At 48.9% G+C, this 13,636-nt stretch overlaps 5 protein-coding genes across 5 annotated transcripts; 3 read left to right on the top strand and 2 right to left on the bottom strand.

Annotated features, from left to right (window-relative positions):
• Positions 1 to 3,892: 3,892 nt before the first annotated feature.
• AtWU_01912 (C2H2 transcription factor) lies at positions 3,893 to 5,454 on the top strand (the record flags this gene model as incomplete). Its single annotated transcript, XM_035497026.1, has 4 exons — positions 3,893 to 4,657; positions 4,715 to 4,768; positions 4,868 to 5,041; positions 5,104 to 5,454. The coding sequence occupies 4 exons, from the start codon at positions 3,893 to 3,895 to the stop codon at positions 5,452 to 5,454; spliced, it is 1,344 nt and encodes a 447-aa protein (XP_035352919.1).
• A 553-nt stretch (positions 5,455 to 6,007) lies between these two features.
• On the bottom strand, positions 6,008 to 7,226 carry AtWU_01911 (putative mitochondrial folate carrier protein Flx1; the record flags this gene model as incomplete). Its single annotated transcript, XM_035497025.1, has 3 exons — positions 6,008 to 6,627; positions 6,747 to 6,992; positions 7,109 to 7,226. 3 exons carry the CDS (start codon positions 7,224 to 7,226, stop codon positions 6,008 to 6,010), a joined length of 984 nt encoding a protein of 327 aa, XP_035352918.1.
• Positions 7,227 to 8,711: 1,485 nt separating this feature from the next.
• Positions 8,712 to 9,923, top strand: AtWU_01910 (U2 snRNP complex subunit HSH49; the record flags this gene model as incomplete). The annotated part of the gene is made up of 3 exons (XM_035497024.1): positions 8,712 to 8,731; positions 8,802 to 9,177; positions 9,261 to 9,923. 3 exons carry the CDS (start codon positions 8,712 to 8,714, stop codon positions 9,921 to 9,923), a joined length of 1,059 nt encoding a protein of 352 aa, XP_035352917.1.
• Positions 9,924 to 10,590: 667 nt separating this feature from the next.
• On the bottom strand, positions 10,591 to 11,032 carry AtWU_01909 (DUF2015 domain-containing protein; the record flags this gene model as incomplete). Its single annotated transcript, XM_035497023.1, has 2 exons — positions 10,591 to 10,910; positions 10,978 to 11,032. The coding sequence occupies 2 exons, from the start codon at positions 11,030 to 11,032 to the stop codon at positions 10,591 to 10,593; spliced, it is 375 nt and encodes a 124-aa protein (XP_035352916.1).
• Positions 11,033 to 11,572: 540 nt separating this feature from the next.
• On the top strand, positions 11,573 to 12,352 carry AtWU_01908 (60S ribosomal protein L28; the record flags this gene model as incomplete). The annotated part of the gene is made up of 5 exons (XM_035497022.1): positions 11,573 to 11,615; positions 11,719 to 11,813; positions 11,877 to 11,900; positions 11,974 to 12,098; positions 12,178 to 12,352. 5 exons carry the CDS (start codon positions 11,573 to 11,575, stop codon positions 12,350 to 12,352), a joined length of 462 nt encoding a protein of 153 aa, XP_035352915.1.
• Between the last annotated feature and the right edge of the window lie 1,284 nt (positions 12,353 to 13,636).

Below are 13,636 nucleotides of genomic sequence, written 5' to 3'. Positions count from 1 at the left end.
GTAGGACAAGCGGGGGATGTGTTGGGATTTCCAAGTCGCCAGACGCGGCTGTTGCAAGAGTGAGGCACATCCACGCCAAGGAGAGGAGGGCGACAGTGGGGAGCTTGACAGCAAATGAGCGGCTGGCGATTGCTACACTATTGATCGCCCGCGAGCGGTCCGTTGTGTAGCTCTGCCGGGCGAACCCTGTCATGCTTTCCCTCGCCTGACCAGAAGTACTGAGGTATTATCATGTCACGTCTCCCTTCCCGCAGATATAGCCCTTTTGAAATTTGGATTGCTATTTTATTTTTATTTTATTTTTCTTATTTCAATGCCTTTGTCTTGTCCTTTTAAAGACCAGTGTAGTAAAAAGTCGAATAACTTCATTCATGTCCACCATCACATTGAATCTCACACCTTATTAACGGAAAGGTTTATTGAAGACAATGTGATCAAGTAGGTAAGACCAATGGCATAAGGTACAACTAGTTGTTATTTACTTGCCGCTAAGGCAGGTAGATGTGTGTGTGCCACAATCTACTGTCAATAAGGATGAATGGAGGACGATTCAGCTCAGCCAGTTCCTCCGATACATAATAATAGTACGTACTTACTAGTACCTACTTACTCTCTCTCCTACCTAAGCCCGTCATCGGAGTTCTCGGGCGCCCCGGCAGCGAACCAGCATCCAGGATAAAAATTACCGCCCGCTCCTGCAACCGAATAGCGATATCAGTGGGATGGGTTTTTCCATGCCTCGCAGCCGCGGAAATCCCACGGCGCGTATAGCCAAACAACCGACAGCCGTACTATCATCCCCTTAAGCACCCCTTGGTTTTGATGCAGGGTACTGGGATCATGTAGCTCGTACATAGGCAACCCCAAATCCTTTGCTCTATTAAGCTTGGATGCCGGGAATAAGTTTTGAGGGAGCCTTAGGGCCGGTTAGTGGCTCTCTTTGCTCACGGATCCATGGGCGAACCCCCATGGGCAACGAGGTCCAGTCGTAAAGATCTACATCCATCCAGGTGACGATGAAGATCCTTCGACCGGCAAGGTTGTCCGGTATGAAACCGCCTCCTATTTGCTGAAATGAATCCCAACAGCTCAGGTGCCTGCGTGGATGACGAGGGTATCCTGGTTGTTTCACTAGCAGCTAGTAAGTAGCTGGCTGACAACCAGAAATGATACGAGAATGGTAATGGAGCTGTGTCGAGCAGCATTAGTTCCCCGAGTAAGAGCGATGTACGGCACTATTCTCTCCCCTCCCTTTCCTACCATAATCAGCCAGAGACGACATCTAGTAGCTGATCATCGAGTTCGGACATGGGGAATACTAGTCAGGTACTACATCAGCTCTATCTAACAGGTGTCAGAAGAAAAGCGCCTACTCCACTCGCTCTTTGAATTAGTCGAGGTCAATGCCCTTGGCCCAACCTCCTGGGTCAGATGATATGACTACTCGTGGTTTGTGGGATGTCGATTACGAGTTCGCATTCCATGCTTATGGTAGCCTGGGCTTCTGCCGTTCTTCTCTCCTATCTAGAAGATGGTGGCGGCATTGCCAGCTCTACTTATGGTTGCCTCGTCATGCTTATCCGCTCTGATGCTGATTACTACTAATTAGGGATACCGAAACTCTCAGTCATACCAGTTGACTGATGTCTTAGTAGTGTGTAAATATGGGAGTTTACCCCGGTAGACTAGTTATATGCGTACTGTGACAGGGGAGCTGAATAGTAGTAAGGAGGCGCCACTCGTTTCTATTATGCGTGTATAGGATAATAGATATATGAAGGGTTTCATCATACCTTAGGTAGACTGAGTCGGCAGCACAAAGTGCATTAGTCCTGATTACTACGGGCGATCAATACCTAGTACACAGTAGGTATTTTGTTCGTACCATCCATGTGGTGCGTGACTGTCAGCCCGATCGGAAGGTGATTAAGCCTTCCGCGATTGGACTGAAGGGCCACCCCAAAAACCGAGTGGACCCCGATCCCCCCGGGAGAGCATCCATGGATCCTCATCTAAATCGGTGCTCTCGCGGGAAAAAAAAAAAAAATATTAAATAAAATAAAATAAAAAATGGGTATCTTTTTTTATGGACCTCCTCGTATTATGGGAAGAGGAGGAGTATGGTTGTCGACGGAACTAGTAATTTATCGCCCCATTCTCCGCTTAGAAGAAAAGGGACCAGATGGAACTTCGTGGGACTCAAGTAAGATGTGTCAGCCTTCTCTGGTGGCTTGGGTGTTCGGGACTGCAATGTACATGGATGGGGCAACCGCGATTCAGAATAATTGCATTCAGCTCCGTCAATCAATCACAAAATGCATGACGAGACGAGTGGAAAATAACCTATTGTGACCTTTGCGGCTTGCACCTCAATTTCGGTGACTGGATGGGGGTTTCGTTTTGGAAATTAGACATACTACTGATGGGAGCGGTCTTACCGTGAGCATTTTGCAAAAGAGAGAGAGAGAGAGAGAGAATAATTCCCGATGACTATTATTCTAACTCCGATGTATTTCTCATATCCAAATGGTATCGTCATTAGCCTGTCATTCATTCAGTCATTCATCATTTGCCTCCCCCTTTTTTTTTCCCCGAGAGGCTTCGTATTGAGATCCAATACATCCATGACAACTGCTGTCGTACATCCATACATCCAATACGTAATTGTTTAAATACAACTCCATAAATTCATACAATGATACATAGTCATACATGCCTATCCACACCCACCCCCCCAATTCAAGAAAAGAAACCACCCCCATACCTCAGCTGCCTGTTACTTTTCCTATTCTGGTGCGTACAAGCCTTCAGCTTGCTTAGCACCAACTAAACTAGCAGGCCAGATCCCTGTCACTGGCCACCCCGCTGCTTCCACTGCTCTGGGACACCGAGAAAGGGAGGGTGGATGAATGGCTAGCGATGTATATCTAGTAGTAGTTTAGTTCTAGATCACCGACCTCAATCTTTCCGGAGGGTCCAAGGGAACTAACCAATGCAAATTAGTATATTTATTATTTTTGTTATTCGTGTTGTTTTCTTCCCTACTCTTCTTCTTTCTTATTTCATATTTCTTTTCTCTTCTCCCGATTCAACAAATAAACTAAAGAGCAATTAATTAGAAAGGAATCAAGACGGCCCGAACAAAATAAGTGAAATACACACAGAGAGAGGAAAAGAGAAGGGGTAAAAAAAAAAAAAAAAAGGGAAAATAATAATAAAAAAAAAAGCCGAATAAACCTTACCCAAGAAGACAGGCTGAAGAATCAAGCCATATATTTGCTTATTGGTGATCCCCCATTGTCAAAATCAATGTCATAGCCCACCTCGTTGCGACTGCCGGCTACAATCCATTGTCCCTCTCTCCACTCTTCTTTCTTGCCCTACTCAAGAGCTTATATACATCTGGAGCCACTCTGGTCGATTCTTCCTTCAGGGACACGCTCAGCTTGTGGGGAACTCAAATTCCATTGCTGATGCTGATGTTTGCTTTTTGAGATCTTGATCTTGATCTTGACTTGATACCCTATATATTTTATTTGCTTGTTCCCGACCTGTTTGCTTCTTCACTTCATCATAACCTTCCCTTGTTTTGTGTCATTATCAACGAGCAGTCGAGGCTCTGTCTTTCGAAGAAAGTGGGTGAGTGACAAGTCTTCCAACTCAATACGACTTACCCCGCGAGGATTGCTTCAAATATTGTAGATGGGTTACTGAGACGTGATAGCAGGCAGTATCCTGTTCTTCTCATCGGTCCATCTAGCTGTCTCTGTTTCCTCGCTCATCTTGCTCTCCAACCGCTTGCAATCAGCTCAGCAAGAGATAAAGGCGCCTTGAGGCCCTGTGGTGGACAGAACGCAAAGTCCAGCAACCCTATTATCGCCATTTTGTCGAGATGGAAACTGCAGAACCAGTGTCATACGAATTTCCCGGTCATGCCGTTGGGGCGGTTGCGCCTCGTCCAATGATGGGCTCGAATGTCGGCCACAACTTTCCCTTTTATACCAATCCGACTGGTGGCTATACGCTTCCATTCCATCAATCTTCGTCCCCTGCGTATAGCTTCGGACACACACTCAACCACCACCATCATCACCACCACCATCATCCGGGCTACCAGCATTATTTCGTCGCCGGCCAGCAACCGATCAACCCCCAGCCGGTCCGTCTATCCTCTGAGCCACCATCCATCCAGCAAATTCCCGATATTCGGCCGGCCAAAAATGCCGTTAACCGGGTAGCCAGGGATCCTCTAATGAAGATCGAGCACAACGGGGGCTCACAACAACCTCCTGGAGCCCAGTCCTCGAGTAACGAAGGAGGTGCACAGGGGAAGAGCTCCAGCTCCAACGAGGTTGAGTTCTCCACGGAAGTAGATATCTTGATGAAGGCAATTCAGGCCAAAGCCAGTGCTCAGTCACCAGGAGTGCAGTCTCTGCCACCACTGCAACAGTTGACACACGGGGGAAGCACCGGATACCCGCAGAGTTATACGATGCCAGTGACGACCCCAAGGTGCACTGTTGTGGTCGAAGAGGCTCCATCGAGATCAGGCAAAAAGCGCAAGTATGCCTGCACTTTACCACAGTGCGGCAAGAGCTTCGCGCAGAAGACGCATCTGGATATTCATATGCGGGCTCACACGGGGGACAAGCCCTTTGTAGGTGGCATGAGAATCGAGAATTTTTGAGATATGACACTAATATTTTACGAAAAGGTGTGCAAAGAGCCCTCATGCGGACAGCGCTTCTCTCAGTTGGGTAATCTGAAGGTAAGTCATGGGATGTTCCCCAAGATAGTTTCCTATAAAGGGAGCTTCAACACCATCGAAGATATTGCAGATTTTCTAACGGAAACAATTGGTAATTAGACTCATCAACGACGCCATACTGGGGAAAAGCCATTTTCCTGTGATATATGTCAGAAACGATTCGCTCAACGAGGCAACGTTCGTGCTCATAAGATCACACATCAACATGCCAAACCATTCACTTGTCTCCTGGATGACTGCGGAAAGCAATTTACCCAGCTTGGAAACCTCAAGGTGCGGAGACCAATAATCTTCAACCCTGAAACACCTTCAATAGTAGCTGACTAGTATAACAGTCACACCAGAACAAGTTCCATGCCACAACCCTACGAAATCTTACTTTAAAATTCTCACAAGTGACAGAGGGAGATCACATGAGCCCACAAGACAGGAAGCTCTGGGAATACTTTGCTACATTGTACAAGAACAGCAACAAAGGAATCAAGGGGCGCGGGAAAGATCGCAGGATCTCGCCTACTTCACGGTCTGATCCGGGCTCCGACTCCCGCAGAAGGATCCAGCCTCTCAGCAGCAATGATGACAAGATGCGCCGAGCAAGCTATGAAGATACATCTATGTATAACGGGGGTTCTAGCAGCGATGATGACGACGCAGAACCTTATTATATTGAGAGGCAGGCTCATTGACATACCATACCGGCTTTCACATTTTTAGAATCTTGTCGCATCATTTACATTGCCCTCATTTGTTACTACGATACCAGTCTCGTTCGTGTTTATTTCATTTTGTCTCATATAACCCGCATATCATGTTGAATATGATGTTCGCCTGGTATAGGGCTTTCCCAGATGTTTCGTTCGGCCTGAAGACACTTCTTATGTACATCAGCGTGGTTTCCCCTTTTCTTTTCTTTCTTTTCTGGACATATATACCTGTGGCGGGTAAAGCCCGTTTAGTACGTTCTGGTTCTCAACATGTTGATATATATGATTATATTACAACCCCTACAACCCCTACAACTCCAAATATAATACATGCCAATTTCTGGCAAATAGACATTATTGATTGCAGGCGACAGGAGCCTTAACGCATATATATACACAAAGATCATATAAGGTACAAGGTACAACCTGCACACGAGCCGGCGGATGCGAGATCTGAGCAGCTGTGACATATGTCCGATAGGTAGACGCAGTTGCCTCCGCTTTCCGCGCGGATAAGGCAACAAATTCCTCTCTATCAAAGATTGGATAATAACCCTGGTAGGTACGCTCTGGTATTTTCATACACCAGGAAAGTGACCCACGTACTGGGCAACACGCGCAGCAAATTGGGGCCAAGGCCCTTGTAGAAGCCAGTGATACCTTCTCTGGCCCAAATCTGAGCAACGGCATCCCTGACGCCCGAATACACGAGGTGAGCATCGTATGTCTGCAAGCGAGACCGCAACACCTGATACGGATAGGTAACACACCCGGCGAACAGTTTCGACAAGCTGGAGATCACGAATAAGTCTACATTTCCCAGCTCCCGTATCCCCGACCGGGCCGCGTCCGATGACAGCGACGACACATGACTCGAACCAGCATCTCGTTGAAGGCCAGTTGTTCCGGCCGGAGGAGCCATGCGGGAGCGATACAATTTCAATTGCTCGTACGCCATGAATTGAAGTGCGCCATGGCTGACTCCAAACAGAGCTGGAACCAGGCCCCGATAGAAGCCCGCAATACCCTCCGAGCGAAGAATCTCCTTCGCTCCCGTTGTGAACGACGCGTATGCTCCGGGGCTCTGGGATCCTGTTGATAGCATGCGGGTTTTTATCACCCAGATCGGATTGGTTAGCGCGGACGTCAACATCCCTGTGAGAATCATAATTCCGCAAATTAGCCTCATCTGCCGTTTCAGAACTGCCTGATCGGTGCTTTCTTGGGGGGAAAAGCAATCGCAGGTCTGTTTCCTTTTTGCTTCTGGAGCGTACCTGCAGATCCTGAGGCTAGGAAGTAGTCGGCCGAGGTGAGGGCCTGGTCTTCAGAACCACTGCGCCAGGTGCGCATTACATCCTTGATGTTGCCGTAGCACAAGAAGTACAGCGCCCAACTTGTGGAATTCCCAACTATGTTGGGTGTCAGACCTCTGTAGAAGGCTTTGATGCCGCCCTCATTCTGGAAGATCTCGCGGATTACTGGGACTGAACCGCCGACACGCGAAGAGGATAATCGGTCGACTAGAAGATATAGCAGATTGATACTACGTCAGCCATAGCTTCAATACTGATTTGACATTCGTGATTGATTCGCGCTCCACGTCTTGTCTTTTTTCCCGGAGAGATGAAACACTAACCTTGAAGCCGAGTCTTGATCAGATCTAGCGGATGCAGGCAGAGCGTCGAAGCGATTCCGGCCGTGAATCCCGCTACGGTCTCCACAAAGGACGAGGACAAGCCATCCTTGCCAGTCATTAACCCTTCAAGTCCTCCTGGAATGTGCCGCTTGCAGGGGTTTGAGATTCTAGCCGGAAGTGTCGGGAGGATTGGAGAAGTCCGGATTCGGTCCGGAATTCTTTTGGCCAAAGATTTGAGCTGGAGCTAAGAGTCGAGTTCAATTGCGCTTGGCGGGCCGAAGCGCCCCAAATGTCCGAGGGAAACAACCGGATACTTCTGAAGAGACATTTCCTACGACTATCACTACAAGAAACAAGATCATATATATCCTAGTCTTTGGATCTGGAGTCTGCTTCAAAGTGCATCAGTTGAGCTTACGCAAGTCTTTATAAATGTAGTGTTCCGGAAACCCTTTGCATGTATCCTCGGTCCTGCCCTGGACCTGTATATGAAATTAAAACATTCGCGTTAACCAATACAAAGCATGAAAACTGATCGTAGTTTAAAAGTACATGTGCGTCGATGTAGACTTCAAGTTGTCAACATCGACCCGAGGGGTTGAGGTGGAAGAGGTTTCTCAGAATCTGCTAGTATTCCGACAGGCAGTCTTATTTGTCTGTCTAATTGCAGAGTGAGACTTCAGGCGTTGCATGTGTCTGGTGGATGGACATTCATCGTTTCCGTATTCTGAAGCAACTCATTCCTCTAGGCGAGAGGCGAGAACAGCCTATATGTAGCGTTAGTGGGTTGGAATCGTCGGGGAGCGTCGGTAGGGCGCAGTCGCTCATACTTGAACAGAGAAGGCTTGGGTTCACTGTAAGTGTAACCTATTCCATAATCGTTAGCAACGAAACTTCCATCATAAAGGCCCCGGACGGGTCCATAGAATAATTATTCCATCACACGTACCGAGATAGACAATCAACGGCAGGTATCCACTTATGCAAACATAACCGTCAGCTTTGGTCAGGACACATTAGTCGAAAGGATCAAGATGCGACGAACTAGTGAATGGCAACTCTGGAGACGTCAATGACCTTGGAGATACGCTCCTAGATAAAAGGCATATCCGTTAGCATACCGAGATCAAGCGTGACAAGTTATGTAGGACGTGCAACAGAGCACCGCAGACTAACCTTGGTTTCCTCGGAGAACTGAACCATATTGCCGGCTTAAACTTGCACGAAGGCTGTGATAATAAACACGAGAATTTCCCTGCTGTTGATGTCCGTAAACTTGAGATTGGGAAAGGCGGAAGGGTTGACGGAGTGACGGAGTGACGGGAAAGACGGGGGAGGTGAAGCTCAAAGTTTTCCGGGGCTAAAGTTGGATCAGTAAAAGCTCCGCCGATAACCTGGAGTCCGAGTCTCCAGCGATCATCCTTCCAGCCCTTGTTCTCCCAGTACCTTCATTTGACCTCTCAACATATCCTGACTACCCAATTCTTTCATATCAATTTGTAGTCTCCTTCTAACTGATTCAAACGCCTCTTCCATCTTTCTGTTCCTGTTCATTCGCTTTCATCCAGTCGAGGGGGCTCTTCAAGAGTAATACCTAGGCGCTATGTCCGGCGCAAGGCATTGGTAAGTGCTTCTCCTCACTCCATCTGGATATACATTCTCATAATGCCGGTACTTACAATTGTTGGAATAGGGAGCAAGACAAAGAGGCCACCGTCTACATCGGAAACCTCGATGAACGGGTCACAGATAGCCTGGTATGGGAGCTGATGCTGCAGGCCGGGCGCATCGTTAACGTTCACCTACCGAAAGATCGAGTCACACAGTCGCATCAAGGCTACGGATTCGTGGAATTCATCAGCGAGGAAGATGCTGAATACGCGTCGCGAATCATGAACGGAATCCGCTTGTATGGAAAGCCCATCCGCGTCAACAAAGCATCGGCCGACAAGCAAAAGTCGGTGGAGATTGGAGCAGAGCTATTCGTCGGCAATCTTGATCCCATGGTTACGGAACAAGTTCTTTATGATACGTTCAGCCGCTTTGGAAACTTGGTCAATATTCCCAAGGTAGGATCTCTTCGTCCCTGCTATAGGAGTGCCATGCGGCACCGTGGCTTTCGAGTATTTTACTAACAATTGCTGCTACATAGATTGCGCGAGATGATAACAATCTGTCAAAGGGCTATGGATTTGTGTCTTTCGCCGACTTCGAGTCTTCAGACGCGGCCATAACCAACATGAACGGCCAATATCTTATGAACAAGCAGGTCTCCGTGCAATACGCCTATAAGAAGGATGGGAAAGGTGAACGCCACGGTGATGAAGCAGAACGAATGCTGGCAGCACAGGCTCGCAAACATAACGTGCGCCCGCCAACCCAGCCGCTACCTCCTCAATTCTCCAACCCAGGGACACCTATGGTGCCTGCTGCGATGGCCAATGGTGACAGCTCTCGGCCAATGAGTACTAATCCACCGGACCTTAATATGGGCAGAGGCATGGCTCCTCCGAATGTACCGTTCCAAAACGTACCTCCTCCACAAGCAAGCCGACCTGTTCCACCTCCTGCTTCTCTGGCGAACCCACCCCCCGGTTTACCAGCACGGCCGCCGCCTTCTCAGGCCGGATATGGGGGGCCGCAGGCTTTCCTCCCACCGGGATTCAATGGTGCTGGTCAACAACCTCCCTTCCCTCAAGCAGCACCTCCGCCAGGCTTCGCTCCCCCAGGGTTCGGTTCACCGGCAGGAACTCCTGGTCCTCCACCTCCGTTGCCCCCGGGATTCCAGCAACCTGGCTATGGGCGCGGGCGCTGAGCATCCTAGGTCAACTACCTTGATTTGAACCGAAGACTAGGTGGTACTTTAAAAGAACAATTCCATCATTGTCAACCATTACTTGGATCGTCGGATGATAAATACTCGACTTGATGTAACGACCCACAACCGAGTAGCTGTTATGTCCTACGGAAGAATACAAACCGCGCCCGATAATGAACGGCTCAAGATGCCTCAACTTACGGGATAAAACTGACATATCCGCTTGTTACACATGGCAAGATTGAAATGCCAATCAGCATTAACGTTCAACAAGGAGGAATGTGTCTGAATAATCAAACCTGATGTCCACAGTTCTCGATATCTCATTTATGCTGAGTGGTAGCAATGAATACAAAAATTGAAACACTACAGCATTTCAGATGCCCATGTATGATAACTGAGAGTTAGTTGCCAGCAGTGATCCACGAAGTCATAAATTAGAGTTGACACAAGATATCAAGTCAATCTTCAAGCAGGGAGGCCAACACTATATTTCGACGGCAATAGTAAACATACTCTACACGCTGCAAAGGAGTCTTGAAATCATTCAGTAAAGGGAAGGGTATAAGTAGAGGAGAGTCTGCTGGTGAGAAGCATATGTCGAAGGAAAACAGGAAGAAGAACGAGGGCAAAGTGAAACCAAGCGACTGTGATGCAAATGTCATCAAGAGAACGACACGAACTTTGGGTCCCTAGGTCGGCCATCGGGACCGATATTGTTCTTGGAAAAGCGCTGCTCCATGTAGATCCGGCGACCTTCGTTGAAATCCACTCTTCGCCGTTTCATGATCCGTAAGATTTCGCGTTTGGCCTGATCATCCAAGCCCGCCCTGGTGTCACCCTCGGCAACATTGGCGGAGATATCAAACTCGGATGAGACCAGACCAGCTTCCACATCGCCAGCAAACGTCGAGGGGAGGCGATCGTAAATGTAGTCGGGAACGGGCAGTAGATGTAGCCATCGGGACCGGGTGAGGTAGAGCGCTAAAGGCAGGTCAGGAAGGAAGGCTTGGACGACTTGCAAGATTGAGGAGCTGGAAGCTTTGCATACCTGTGCCACACACAACAACCGATATGGTGAGGAAGTAGAGAAGGTAGTAAGCCATGGTCAATGAGGGTTACCAGGCGCTGCTAAACCGCAGCGGGGATTAGGCTAGATGTGTAGATGAAAGCGTAGCGCGGCGGGGATTCAGGCTTCAATTCCCCTAAAGCGACAGGAATAAGACCATTCACAGGGGTAAGCGATATACAGTATTCGAGTCTGGCCGGCGTCTTGCCAGAGCCTGCTACTTAGGAGGCATTTAGACAACAATGATAGACAGTCGGGTCATACGTAAGTGTACGCATATGGAAGAGCGCGGAAGGTGTAAGTGGGTCAAGGGCGCGGACGCGGCTGGAACGACAGGCGGCGGCCCCCGTTCTCAGGCAGCACTCACGGGCATGTAACGAACCGCCTTGAAAATGGGTCTATTCCTAAAGCGGCCCGCTTAGCGAGGCTCTCAGCGTTGGAATTCTTGGCGCTGGCACACACAACTGAAACCTTCTAAGGGCTAGATATTAAGTCGTAGCTGGTATATACCGAACGGACTTGCGACGATTTGGAACTGTCCTCATCCCCCACCCAAGCTTCGAAAGAGACATTCACAATGGCCGCCAACGTTTCCAGCGACCTCATCTGGCAGCTCACCCGTACGTCACTAGCACCTTCCTACGCATATTTTATCCCAATGGAAACCCTAGGAGCCGTTTCGCGCCTCGTCTTCTCCGGCTAATGTTACGACTACCTCAACAGGCACCCAGAATGCTTATCTGGTCAAGCGTAACAGCGGCGGTGGTTCTCAGTTCTCCCGTGACCCCCTGAACCTGCAGAACAAGCACTCTTTCAAGGTACGGACCCTGGACATAAGGTCTGGGTTATGTTTTCGTGCTAATGTCGAATCACCTGTTTAGTACGCCGGCTATGCCAACACCAAGGTACTTTACCCGCGCTTCATGTCATAAGGATTTTTTCCGTTCGGGATTGGATGTTTAACGCTGCAATACACAGGCGGTTGGTGTCCAGGCCACCGAGAACGGCGGTGTTGCTGTCATCACCAAGAAGCCCAGCAACCCCCAGCAGCCTGCCAAGAACGTCGTTACCGTGACCTACGGCCCTAACGCCTCCACCCGCAAGTAAGTTGATATGAGCAGTTGGCGTTCTATGATGTCCGTGAGGGAGGCGCGACAGTTTGCTGATACTGCTCTCGCATAGGATCTACAAGGGTGTTGCCGACAAGACTGCCAAGAACGGTTACCGTGCTGATGTCCGTGAGGACGCCGTCGCCCGTGTCAGCGCCGTCCGTCGCTCCCAGAAGGCCAAGAAGGAGACTCCCGCCCAGAAGCCCCGTGGTGCTAAGGCCAGAAAGGCCGAGGAGAAGTCGGAGTAAATGCCAACTATCTCTTTTCCGGGAAGGGCCAGGAGGCATGATGTCATGAGAGCTGGTCGGAATGATCGACCAGAAAAGCGCCGTGCTGGCCAAGGGCGGTAACATCTATGTAATTTAGCAATACTGCTACCAGGGGGGCATTGTTCTCCGGCCAGGCCATTCAGAATGGAAACCAAAAAAAATCTTGGGAAATTCAACAACAACAAAATGAATGGGGAAATGGAAGAATTGCCATCTTCAATTGTGAACACAAGTGGTAACAATCGGACTGACGGGAAAACAATCAGCCTTCCGCTTGCAACTGCCTGTGATGTCCCCTGGCCATATTTTGGTAGGCTGTTTATTGCCGCCTGTCGGGCCGAAGTAGAATGTAGAACCGATGTCGTAAGCACGTATCTAACCGCAAAGTTACCGTGAGACAACTTTGATATCCGCCTTTTCCCGAAACCTTGATGGAATCCCCGGTCAAACCGGTATATTCCTTCGCATGTGGACTCTGGAACGAAGGAGTCGACGAGAATTGCCGGAATCTGGGGCGGCGTGTTATGGGGGAGGACTACATCCGAGGGATGAATCTGAACGACTCCAGAAGTGACTAAGCAACCGTGAACCGGAAGCAACAATCCAGCTCTCAAGGCAAAGATAGAATGTCCGGGACTACGGAGGAAAGATTTGGCGTGTGCCTGATGACTTTTGTTCCACATGGGCCCGGGGAAGGTTTGTAATGGTAGTAATGAGGTGCTTTGGCCTTGATTAAGCACAAGTCAGCTTTGCGGGAACTACATGCTTGATGGTGAAGTATATCATGTACTGGATGGAGCATAATTAGGGGATGGGTTCCGTAGAAATGTGTAACAAAATCCACTCGACTTGATGCCCGCTGGGGTGTATGTAACTATGTCGGGTGAGTTGCCGAGTGTACTTACTACTAAAGGCGACTGGATGTTTGGGGAACAATGCTATTGGGGAGGGGCCCGGGCACCCTTTGGGGGACACCCGCGGATGGGCTGGATCTCGGTCACTGGAGAACATAGCCCAGTGGTCCAGTGGTCTAGTTAGCAAGACAGCTTCATTTGTTAACCCCACATGTGATCCTCCGTCCGGTTTCCGTAGTATATAATGGTCCTGGAGCTTCTCCCTCTGTCGATGCGAATTGAAAATTAATTTGCCCATCAACATATTTCTTATCTATCTATTCATTGTTTCTTGCCCATTATCATCTCTCTCTCTCTCTTTCCTCTTCGGAAGAAAATACTATTAGTAAGTATGATATGAGCCCAGGAT

The sequence above is a fragment of the Aspergillus tubingensis genome, assembly GCF_013340325.1.
Source record: "Aspergillus tubingensis WU-2223L DNA, scaffold_3, whole genome shotgun sequence".
Lineage (NCBI taxonomy): Eukaryota > Fungi > Ascomycota > Eurotiomycetes > Eurotiales > Aspergillaceae > Aspergillus > Aspergillus tubingensis.
Note: the sequence above shows the minus strand (reverse complement) of the source record. Positions and strands in the feature narration are given on the sequence as shown.